Consider the following 12390-nt stretch of genomic DNA (forward strand, 5'->3'; position numbering starts at 1 on the left):
ACCCCGGAGCCTGAGGCAGGGAATTGCTTGAATCCTGGAGGTTGAGGTTGCAGTGAACCGAGATCGTGCCACTGCACTCCAGCCTGGCGACAGAGCTGCAGTATTTGTAAAAATACAAAAATTAGCCAGGCGTGGTGGCACACACCTGTAAGCCCAGCTACTTGGGAAGCTGAGGCAAGAAGATCACTTGAACCTGGGAGGCGGAGATTGCAGAGCTAAGATCACACCACTGCAGTCCAGCCTGAGTGACAAAGTGAGACTCCATCTCAAAAAAAAAAAAAAAAAAAAAAAAATTAGCCGGGCATGGTGGTGGGCGTCTGTAATCCCAGCTACTCAGGAGCTGTGGCAGGAGAATCGCTTGAACCGGGAGGTGGAGGTTGCAGTGAGCCAGACCAAGCCAGTGCACTCCACCCTGGGCAAGAGAGTGAGACTCCCATCTCAAAAACAAAAAGGAGGGTCACACTAGACGGTCTCTAAGGGTCCCTTAAGGCTGAGAAGTCTCATCTGTATCATGAACTCATATTTGCTGAATGAGTGAATGAAGTTTAGTAATTCCCAGTCACAACTTTTCTCTAAAATATAAATTACATCACTTGTATTTATCTTCTATACATATTCAGAAAACATGTACTGATTTGGTTGGATTGGTGAAGTCTGGTAGCATGAAATGTATCTTATGACACTATCACATTAATGGAAGGACAGCAAGCACTTCAGTTGCAGGTATGGTATAAGCAAAAGGCCAGAGGGAGAACATACAGGTAGGGACATGTTGGGGAAACGTGGTGTAGAGCAACTGTATTATATGCTTTATACCAAGGAGAGTAGTGGGAAGCTGAGTTGGATTCTTGGCTGGGTTAATGCAGAGTAACAGGGGCTTGGATGAATTCGACATCCTTTTCCATGTCCCAACCCCCTGCCCAACACATAGTAACAGAACCAAAACACAAATTTGCATCATAAATTTTATTCCCGATGCGGGACACATTCCTTCCATCCCCAAATGAATCACATGCTGCCCTGGAAAGACCTAGGAAACTCTCCTACCATCTCCAGAGAAGTAGTGAGAAAGGCATGTGCTGGGGACTGGGAAGGCTTTGAAGTTTCCCAGCCTACTTATCCTCCCCTTCTCAAGAGAGGATAGCTGTTCCCTATTACTCCTCTCATCCACTCATCCCTTAAAAAAAACCCCACAAAACCATCATTAGTAAAAAAACAAAACCCCTTCAAGTATTGGGGGTTAGGGGTTCTGGGCTGGGACTTGGGGTTATGGGTCACCAATGAAAGAGGGAGGGGAAGAGGAGGAGGAGCCATCACTGTTTCTGCTGCAGGGCTTCCTTCCTTGCCGCATCCTGTAGCAACTGTGTGTCGACCTCATCTGCTGGCAGCTGCACGTATCGGACCACTGAGCCCCGAATGAAGCAGTTCTTCACTGATAACTAGACAAAGATGGACAAATATGAAAACACCCTTAAAAATGTCCTCTAACCACCCAGGGGCCTCCTGCTTTAGAGGTGTTTCCTCTTCTCCACAGACCCCAACTCACCATGTGAGGGTATTTCTCAGGGTCTGTGACACTGATGTCAGTTAGTTTGATGTTGAGATACTAGGAAAGGAAGATGAACACCATTATTATTATTATTATTATTATTATTATTATTATTATTATTTTTGAGACAGAGTTTTGCTCTTGTTGCCCAGGCTGGAGTGCAATGGTGCCATCTCGGCTCACTGCAATCTCCGCCTCCTGGGTTCAAATGATTTTCCTGCCTCAGCCTCTCGACTAGCTGGGATTACAGGTGCCCACCACCACGCCCAGCTAATTTCTTGTATTTTTAGTAGAGACGGGGTTTCACCATGTTTGTCAGGCTTCCCTTGAACTCCTGACCTCAGGCCTCGGCCTCTCAAAGTGCTGGGATTACAGGCGTGAGCCACCGTGCCTGGCCGACGAACACCATTATTAACCCTAGAGACATGAACCCAACCCTTAAGCTCTCCCCTCTCCTTCTCCAGGAACCAATTCTGGGGCCCGTGCTATATCTCACCTGATCCACAGAATGGAGGGTTCCACAGATGCTGTCAAGGGCAGAGGGAGAGAAGAATCAAATTAGTTTATAACAAAGTCAACATAGAGGTGACTTCAGAGCTGGGATGAGAACATGACTGGGAGAAGTCAAGGACTTGAGGATGTCAGAAAAGGTAGAACCAAAAGGGGGCATTCCTAAGCCCTGGAGTAGGAAAGACAACTAACAGAGTAGTTTATTTTCAACCCCACATCTCCTCTCCCTAAACCAATCCATTCTTTTTTTTTTTTGAGATGGAGTCTCACTGTCAGCCAGGCTGAAGTGCAGTGGTGTGATCTTGGCTCACTGCAACCTCTGCCTCCCAGGTTCAAGCGATTCTCCTGCCTCAGTCTCCTGAGTAGCTAGGACTTCAGGCGCATGCCATCATGCCCGGCTAATTTTTTATTTTTAGTAGAGATGGGGTTTCACCATGTTGGCCAGGCTGTTCCTTAACTCCTGATCTCAGGCGATCTGCCCACTTCAGCTCCCCAAAGTGCTGGGATTACAGGTGTGAACCACTGTCCCCGGCCAAACCAACCTATTCTTAACAGCTACCATTAAACAACTGGTAAAGGCTAGACCTGTATTCTATATAGTATTTGTAATCTTTACAGCCATCTTTCAAAGTAGTTATTACCTTCCAGGGGCTCAGAGAGGTTGTTTTAAACTTTATGAGTTTAGAACAAACGGGAACTTCAGTCCAAGTCTGTGTGACTCCCAAAACCATCAGCTATTTTTTTTTTTTTTTGCGACAGGGTCTCACTCTATGGCCCAGGCTGGAGTGAAATGGCGTGATCATGGCTCACTGCGGCCACTTGAGTAGCTGTGATTACAGGCTTGAGCCACCATGCCCAGCTGATTTTTTTTTGAGATGGAGTCTCGCTCTGTCGGCCAGGCTGGAGTGCAGTGGCACAATCTCGGCTCACTGAAAGCTCCATCTCCCAGGTTCACGCCATTCTCCTGCCTCAGCCTCCCGAGTAGCTGGGACTACAGATGCCGGCCACCACTCCTGGCTAATTTTTTGTATTTTTAGTAGAGACGGGGTTTCACCGTGTTAGCCAGGATGGTCTCGATCTCCTGACCTCATGATCTGCCCGCCTCAGCCTCCCAAAGTGCTGGGATTACAGGCATGAGCCACCATTCCCGACTTTTTTTTTTTTTTTTTTTTTGTAGAGAAAGGGTCTCACTGTGAATGTCACCCAGGCTAGCTATTTTCAAACATTTATTGCTTTGGAACCAGAGCCCATATGTGGATAAAGGTAGGTAGCATTACTCTTGATGATGCAGGCATGAGTGATGTCCTCTCCATTCCCCAATCCTCGAGCCCCTTGAAATGCTATTTGAGGAATGCTATCAAAACACCAGTGCTCTTTGAGAGAATGGTGCAAAAATTTAAAAAAAAAGCCTTTGGCTGGGAATGGTTGTTCACGCCTATAATCCAAGCATTCTGGGAGGCTGAGGCAGGAGGATCGCCTGAAGCCAGCTGGAGAACAGCCCAGACAACATAGCAAGACCTCATCTCTATTTTAAAGTTATAAAATAAAATAACTGTGGCCAGGCACGGTGGCTCACGCCTATAATTCCAGCACTTAGGGAGGACGAGGCGGGCGAATCACGAGGTCAGGAGTTCGACACCAGCCTGGCCAACATCGTGAAACCCCATCTCTACTAAAAATACAAAAAATTAGCTGGGCATAGTGGCAGACGCCTGTAATCCCAGCTACTCGGGAGGCTGAAGCAGGAGAATCACTTGAACCCGGGAGGTGGAGGTTGTAGTGAGGCGAGATTGAGCCACTGCACTCCAGCCTGGGTGACAGAGTGAGACTCCATCTCAAGAAAAATAAATAAATAAAAATAATCGTAATAAATAGCAGTTTTAAAAACGTCCTTATCTTGCCAAAAATAAAGTTGGCAGTTCTCTGCCCCAATTTTTGTAAAATTCTGAAAGTCTTTAAAACCCAGCGTCTGGGCCATGTGCGGTGGCTCATGCCTATAATCCCAGCACTTTAGGAGGCCAAGGTGGGCGGATCACTTGAGGCCAGGACTTCAAGACCAGCCTGGCCAACACGGCGAATCCCCATCTCTACTAAAAATACAAAAATTGGCCGGGCGTGGTGGCTCACGCCTATAATCTCAGCACTTTGGGAGGCCAAGGCGGGTGGATCACGAGGTCAGGAGATCGAGACCATCCTGGCTAACACGGTGAAACCCCGTCTCTACTAAAAATACAAAAAATTAGCCGGGCATGGTGGCGGGCACCTGTAGTCCCAGCTACTTGGGAGGCTGAGGTAGAAAAATGGCGTGAACTGGGAGGCAGAGCTTGCAGTGAGCGGAGATCACACCACTACACTCCAGCCTGGGTGACAAAGCAAGACTCCGTCTCAAAAAAAAAAAAAATACAAAAATTAGCTGGGCATTGTGGTGTGCACCTGTAATCCCAGCTACTCAGGAGGTGAGGCACGAGAATCACTTGAACCCAGGAGGAAAAAAAAAAATTTAAAAATAAAATATAAAAATACAAAAATTAGCTGTGTGTGGTGCATGCCTGTAGTCCCAGGTATACAGGAGGCTGAGGCACGAGAATCATTTGAACACAGGAGGTAGAGGTTGCAGTGAGCCAAGATCATGCCACTGCATTCCAGCCTGGGTGACAGAGTAAGGATCTGTCTCAAAAAAAAAAAAAAAAAAAAAAAAAAGACCCACTTAAATATGCTCTAGGAAATTAATTTAAATGAACTAGTACTAGGCAATTATTATTATTTTTGAGACAGAGGGTGAGTCTCTGCCTAATAACAAAAACAAAAACAAACACCCAGTATCTGAAACCCACTGCCTCAGTAATGTTCTCACCATATTGCTAGCTGCTGAAAAACATTTGACAGCACCCAACCATCTCCAGCAGTGAAATAACATTTGGGAATTGTACAAAGTGGTGTCATTTTATTAACTCCCTTAAGGAGGGGGAGATACATAGCACAAAAGTGGTCTGACAACAAACATAAGAGAAAGAACTTTTGGCCAGGCGTGGTGGCTCACACCTGTGATCCCAGCACTTTGGGAGGCTGAGGCAGGAGGATCACTTGAGGTCAGGAGTTTGAGGCCAGCCTGGCCAACATGGTGAAACCCCATCCCTACTAAAAATACAAAAAATTAGCTGGGAGTGGTGGCATGCACCGGTAATCCCAGCTATTCCGGAGGCTGAGGTGGAAGAATCACTTGAACCCAGGAGGCAGAGGTTGCAGTGAGCCAAGATCGCGCCACCGCACTCCAGCCAGGGCAACAGAGTGAGACCCTGTCTCAAGGAAAAAAAAGGAGAAAGATCTTCTTTCTCATCCCAACAGAAAAGTCACTTTAAAGCCACACACATGTTGGCTCACACCTGTAGTCACTGCACTTTGGGAGGCTGAGGTGGGAGGATCACTTGAGTCCAGGAGTTCAAGACCAGCCTGGGCAACACGGCCGAGACTCTGTCTCTATGAAAAATTTTAAAAATAATATAAAAAGGCCGGGTGCAGTGGCTCACGTCTGTAATCCCAGCACTTTGGGAGGCCGAGGCAGGTGGATCACGAGGTCAGGAATTCAAGACCAGCCTGACGAAGATGGTGAAACCCGATGTCTACTAAAAATACAAAAATTAGCCAGGTATGGTGGCAGGCACCTGTAATCCCAGCTACTTGGGAGACTGAGGCAGGAGAATCACTTGAACCCAGGCAGCAGAGGTTGCAGTGACCCAAGATCATGCCACTGCACTCCAACCTGGGTGACAGAGTGAGACCCCATCTCAAACAAAAATAAATAAATAAATAGAAAAAAAAGAAGGCTGGGCGCAGTGGCTCACACCTGTAATCACAGTACTTTGGGAGGCCGAGGTGGGCAGATCACAAGGTCAGGAGATTGAGACCATCCTGGCCAACGTGGTGAAACCCCTTCTCTACTAAAAATACAAAAATTAGCTGGGCGTGGTGGTGCATGCATATAATCCCAGCTACTCGGGAGGCTGAGGCAGGATAATCACTTGAACCAGGGAGTCGGAGGTTACAGCACCACTGCACTCCAGCCTGGCGTAGACTCGACCAGAGCAAGACTCGTCTCAAAAAAAAAAAGAAAAAAGAAAAAGAAAAGAAATGTTACTACGGCCGGGTGCAGTGGCTTACACTTGTAATCCCAGTACTTTGGGAGGCTGGGGTGGGCAGATCACGAGGTCAGGAGTTGGAGACCAGCCTGGCTAACATGGTGAAACCCTGTCTCTACTGAAGATACAAAAAATGAGCCAGGCGTTGTGGCGCATGCCTGTAATCCCAGCTACCAGGGAGGCTGAGGCAGGAGAATCACTTGAACCCGGGAGGCAGAGGTTGCAGTGAGCTGAGATCACGCCATTGCACTCCAGCCTGGGCGACAGGGCAAGACTCTGTCTCAAAAACAAAATAAAATTAAAAAAATAAAGGTACTTTAGGGCCTAGGGTTATAACACAACAGTTAGGCTTCCCATGTAAAAGGCCCAGGAAGGAGAAAAGAGGAGAATCAAAAACAAGTCATCACACCAAATTGCCTAAGACTGATAGTGATTACCGTACTTGTCTTGCTCTGTGGCCCCAATCTATACACATCAATATCACTTGCATTGCCAGTGCTACAAACGGAAACCTGTGTTCTAAAACAAAAAGGCCCTTAAGTCCCTCTCCTCACCATTCCCTGCCCTGTCAACGTGTAACCCATGAAGAAATTATCTCACATAGAAATGTGGAAGACAGCCAGACACAGTGGCACACGCCTGTAATTCCAGCACTTTGGGAGGCCAAGGTGGCAGGACTGCTTGAGCCCAAGAGTTTCAGACTAGCCTCGGCAACACAGTGAGACTCTGCCTCTCCAAATAATTAAAAAATTAGCTGGGCATGGTGGCATATAGCCCCAGCTATTCAGGAGGCTGAGTGAGCTATGGTGGTGCCACTGCACTACAGCCTGGACAACGGAGTGAGACCCCCATCTCAAAAAAATAAATGTGGAAGACGCTTTTGGGAAGAGAATACAATTGATCCCATCTTTCTAAAGGATAATGAGGTAACAGGTATCAATATTTTAAATGTACTTTTTTTTTTTTTTTTGAGATGGAGTCTCAGTCTGTTGCCCAGGCTGGAGTGCAGTGGCCTGATCTCAGCTCACTACAACGTCCACCTCCCGGGTTCATGTGATTCTCCAGCCTCAGGCTCCCGAGCAGCTAGGATTACAGGCGCATAACACAACATCTGGCTAATTTTTGTATTTTTAGTAGAGATGGAGTTTCACCATGTTGGCCAAGTTGGTCTCAAACTCGTGACCTCAGGCATCCACCCGCCTCGACTTCCCAAAGTGCTGGGATTACAGGTGTGAGCCACCGCATCTGGCCTAAATGTACATATTATTTAAAGGACTGTACAGATAAGTACAGGGCCAGGTGTGCTGGCTCATGCGCGTAACCCCAGCACTTTGGGAAGCTGAAGCAAGAGGATTGCTTGAACTCAAAGAGTTTGAAACCAGCCTGAGCAACAAAGTGAGGCACTGTCTCTAATTTTTAAATAAATAAATATTATTTTAAGAAAGAAAGTAGGACTAGGCGCAGTGGCTCACGCCTGTAATCCCAACACTTTGGGAGGCTGAGGCAGGTGGATCACAAGGTCGAGAGTTCAAGACCAGCCTGGCCTAGATGGTGAAACCCCATCTCTACTAAAAATACAAAATTTAGCCGGGCATGGTGGTGGGCACCTGTAATCACAGCTACTAGGGAGGCTGAGGCAGAGAATTGCTTGAACCCAGGAGGCAGAGGCTGCAGTGAGCCGAGATTACGCCATTGCAGTCCAGCCTAGGTGACAGACTGAAACTCCATCTCAAAAAAAAAAAAAAGAAAGAAAAAAAGCTGGACAGAATCATATTTCAGTTGTGTCACTTACTAGTTTTGTAGACTTGAACAAGTGGTATAGCTGATCTAAGCCTCAGTTTCCTCATGTAAAACAGCAATAGTATATATTACTTAGCAGTGTTTGAGAAATCAATCAATAAATGTATTCAGAATAGTGCTTAGTCAATACGTCTTCGGATATTATTTTTCTTTCTTTAAGCACCTATCATATAACTGGCCTATGCTAGGTATTAGATACACTACATGGTTTCACCATGTTGGCCAGGCTGTTCTCGCTCTCTTGACCTCGTGATCCACCCGCCTCAGCCTCCCAAAGTGCTGGGATTACAGGCATGAGCCATCGTGCCCGGCCTATGGCCTGTTCTTTTTTTTCTTTTTTCTTTTTTTTGAGACGGAGTCTCGCTCTGTCACCCAGGCTGGAGTGCGGTGGCACCATCTTGGCTCACTGCACGTTCCGCCTCCCGGGTTCACGCCATTCTCCTGCCTCAGACTCCCAAGTAGCTGGAACTACAGGAGCCTGCCACCACACCTGGCTAATTTTTTGTATTTTTAGCAGAGACGGGGTTTCACCATGTTAAACAGGATGATCTCAATCTCCTGACCTCGTGATCCGCCTGCCTCGGCCTCCCAAAGTGCTGGGATTACAGGCGTGAGCCACCGCGCCCGGCCTGGCCTGTTCTTTTTTTGAGACAGAGTCTTCCTCTGTCACCCAGGCTGGAGTAAAGTGATACAATCATGGCTCACTGCAGCCTCGACCTCCTGGGTTCAAGTGATCCTCCCACCTCAGCCTCCCGAATAGCTGAGACTACAGGCATGTACACTACACCTGGCTAATTTTTTATAGAAATAGAGGTCTCATCACTATGTTGCCCAGACTAGTCTCGACATCCTGGACTCAAGTGATCCTCCTGCCTCAGCCTCCCAAAGTGCTGAGATTACAGGTGTGAGCCACCATGGCCAGCCTAGTACTTACTTTTTTTTTTTTTGAGACAGAGTCTCACTCTGTCACCCAGCTGGAGTGCAGCAGTGTGATCTCAGCTCACTGCAACCTCTGCCGCCCAGGTTCAAGCGATTCTCCTGCCTCACCCTCCCGCGTAGCTGGGATTACAGGCACCAGCCACCGTGCCCAGCTAATTTTTGTATTTTTAGTAGAGACGGGGTTTCACCATCTTGACCGGGCTGGTCTTGAACTCCTGACCTCGTGATTCGCCCACCTTGGCCTCCCAAAGTGCTGGGATTACAGGCATGAGCCACATGTCCAGCCCGTGAGCCACTGCGCCTGACCTGTATTTACTCTTTAAACTATATATTGCTTTGTATTGTTTTCCAATACACGATACAATCTCTAAGCTTATCTGTAAATTTAAGGCACAAGGCATTTATTTATTGCTAAATTTTAAAATTTTTCTTAGAGATGGGGTCTTGCTCTATTGCCTGGGCTAGAGTGCAATGGAGTAATCACTGCTCACTGCAGCCTCAAACTCCTGGGCTCAAGCTTTCCTCCTTCCTCAGCCTCCCAAAGTGCTGGGATTACAGGCTTGAGCCACTGCACCCTATCCATTTATTTCTTCTGTACATCTTCCACCTCGCCTAGCCCTGAAATATTTCTCAAATTAAAGAGGTTCCAGGGCCCTGGGCACACCCACCCCCAACAGACTTGTTGGAACAGGTACCTACCTCAGGTCATTCTTTAGTTCCACGACCACATCCTTGCCCACAAGGGACTTGAAAAAAGAATAGAAGAGCTATTGGGAGAGAGGGGGAAAACCATCATGTGGGAAGGAGCATGGTAGGGAGGAGTGTCCTTTGCCAGTATTACCAAATACTGGTATTGTGAACCCCACTGCATCCCTGACAGTTCTCAACATTTCACAGGAAAGAATAATTGGTTGACAGAGCTGAAAGGCTGGAGCCCAAATTATTCTGCACACTGCACTGAGCCCATCACTTAAAGTCCCAGAGAGACTCTGCCCTGCATACGTCGGCCTCCCCACTGTGCTCTCTCAATCGACCACCTTTCTCGGGTACCTGCCCACTCCTTTCAATGAATTGTAGAAAATATCCCACCCGCACCCTGCCGAAGCTTGCCTGGCAGAGAAGTGCTCTGAGGTCTAACTTTTCCGTCTCCCGCTATCCTCACTGAATCTCTCTCAGGGTTGGGGTTTTTTCCCTCATCATGGAAAAAATATCCCATTTGTTCTCAGTGCCTCCTCAATGAACCTGAGGAACAGTACAGTACTAAAGATGAAGATAAAAACTCCGGACCAAACTCCAGCCTAGGGGTACAAAGGCCAGATCCCCCTGCCCCAAACATGCGAGGTCCCCGAGGGCGCCCCCTTTTGACGTCACGGTACCCACCATGGTGCTGGCGCCGCGGGCAGCGGGCCGGACCGGGAAGACAGCAGGGTGCTGCGAGCAGGTCCGGGGAAACCGAAGCGCGAGCCCGCGAGTGGGGCGAGGCGGGACCGCGCAGGCGCAGCGGGAAGGGACGCAGAAAGCTCCAAGCGCTGACGGGCAAAGCGCGGCCGACTTGCGGCTGGGGAGCTCAAGCTGGGTAGAGTCGAGGGGAGGAGGAAGCCGGGAAAGGGGCGGGGTTTCCTTCATTCCGACTTCCTCCCTGGCCGGCCGGCTCCCATTGCGCAGGCGCGGACCCTAGCCTGGGCTGCCAGACGGGTGGCGGGACTCAGCGCCTGAGCTCAGAGGATTTTGTTCTTTTCCAGAATCCTGCCATCTACAGCGTGATGTGTTTGTGCCCTACACAAACTTCCTATCGAGAATTGTGGGGAGTTTGTTAAGATTATGAAGTGTGCACTTTTCTATATTTGTTAAAGTAAAAACAGAAAATTTTAAAAATAAAATTAAAAAATGTTTTGAATCTTAAATTCAGCTGATAAAAAGAAAAAAAGGCCGAGGGCCGTGGCTCAAGCCTTTAATCCCAGCACTCTGGGAGGCCTAGGTGGGTGGATTGTGTGAGGTCAGGAGTTCGAGACCAGTCTAGCCAACATGGTGAAACCCCATCTTCACTAAAAATACAAAAAAATTAGGCGTGGTCGCAGGCTCCTGTAATACCAGCTACTCGGGAGGCTGAGGGAAGAGAATCGCTTGAACCTGGGAGGCGGAGGTTGCAGTGAACCGAGATCGCGCCACTGCACTGCAGCCTGGGCAACAGAGCAAGACTCCGTCTCAAAAAAAAAAAAAAAAAAAAAAATGACCGGGAGCAGTGGCTCACGCCTGTAATCCCAGCACTTTGGGCGGCCAAGGCAAGTGGATCGCCTGAGGTCAGGAGTTCGAGACCAGCCTGGTCAACATGGCGAAATTCTGTCTCTACTAAAAACCCAAAAATTAGCCGGGTGTGGTGGCACGCGCCTGTAAATCCAGGAGGCATAGGTTGCAGTGAGTGGAGATCTTGCCATTGCACTCCAGCCTGGGCAACAAGAGCAAAACTCCATCCCAAAAAACAAAAAATGTTGAGGCCTGTAAATCCCAGCATTTGGGGAGGCTGAGGCAGGAGGATCATTTGAACCCAAGAGTTACAGTGAGCTACAATCTCCCCACTGCATTCCAGCCTGGGTGACAGAGCGGGACTCTCTCTAGAAAAAAGAAAATTATAAACAAACAAACAACGTTGAGCAGTCCCAGAGATAAGGAGGAGCTGGAGCACAAATTTTGATTTTATCAAAGGTTACCAATAAATACATTTCTCCAAAGGAGCCAACCTCAATCTCCGCATTTCTTACACACTTTTGCCAAGACTGTCCTGTAAAGGACTGTGTAAAACTAAAGAGACTGTGGCTCACAGATACAAATAACCCAGTCTAACATTTCACTGTTAAATGTTTCAAATACAAACAGACAGAAATGCAGTTACATATTATTCTAACTCATATCCCCCAGGTTTTTATAAATATGTATTAGGACACAGGTAAAAGAAAAAAATGTTTTTGAGATGGAGTCTCGCTCTATCACCAGGCTGGAGTGTGGTGCCACGATCTCAGCTCACTGCAACCTCCACGTCCCGGGTTCAAGCGATTCCTCTGCCTCACCCTCCTGAGTAGCTGGGACTACAGGCACGCATCACCGTCCTCAGCTAATTTTTGTATTTTTAGTAGAGACGGTGTTTCACCATGTTGGGCAGGATGGTCTCAATCTCTTGACCTCATGATCCGCCCGCCTCGGCCTCCCAAAGTGCTGGGATTACAGGCGTGAGCCACTGCGCCCAGCTGGTAAAAATATTTTTTCATGGACTGAGACTTCATAAAACTTCTATTTGTCATCTTGCATAGACATACTTATTTGTCAAGAATTTGTTATAGAAATATTTTCTGGGGCTGGGCACGGTGGCTCACGCCTATAATTCCAGCACTTTGGAAGGCTGAGGTGGGTGGATCACCTGAGGTCAGGAGTTCAGAACAGCCTGGTCAACATGGTGAAATC

General features: G+C 47.8%; 1 protein-coding gene across 1 annotated transcript; it reads right to left on the bottom strand.

Annotated features, from left to right (window-relative positions):
• Positions 1-951: 951 nt before the first annotated feature.
• On the bottom strand, positions 952-10718 carry LSM2 (LSM2 homolog, U6 small nuclear RNA and mRNA degradation associated). The gene is made up of 5 exons (XM_003831550.6): positions 10315-10718; positions 9634-9701; positions 2046-2076; positions 1547-1606; positions 952-1439 (listed from the first exon to the last, which is right to left on the bottom strand). The coding sequence occupies exons 1-5, from the start codon at positions 10558-10560 to the stop codon at positions 1314-1316; spliced, it is 531 nt and encodes a 176-aa protein (XP_003831598.2). The 5' UTR covers positions 10561-10718; the 3' UTR covers positions 952-1313.
• Positions 10719-12390: the final 1672 nt, after the last annotated feature.

Source organism: Pan paniscus, chromosome 5 (assembly GCF_029289425.2).
Source record: "Pan paniscus chromosome 5, NHGRI_mPanPan1-v2.0_pri, whole genome shotgun sequence".
Taxonomy (NCBI): Eukaryota; Metazoa; Chordata; class Mammalia; order Primates; family Hominidae; genus Pan; species Pan paniscus.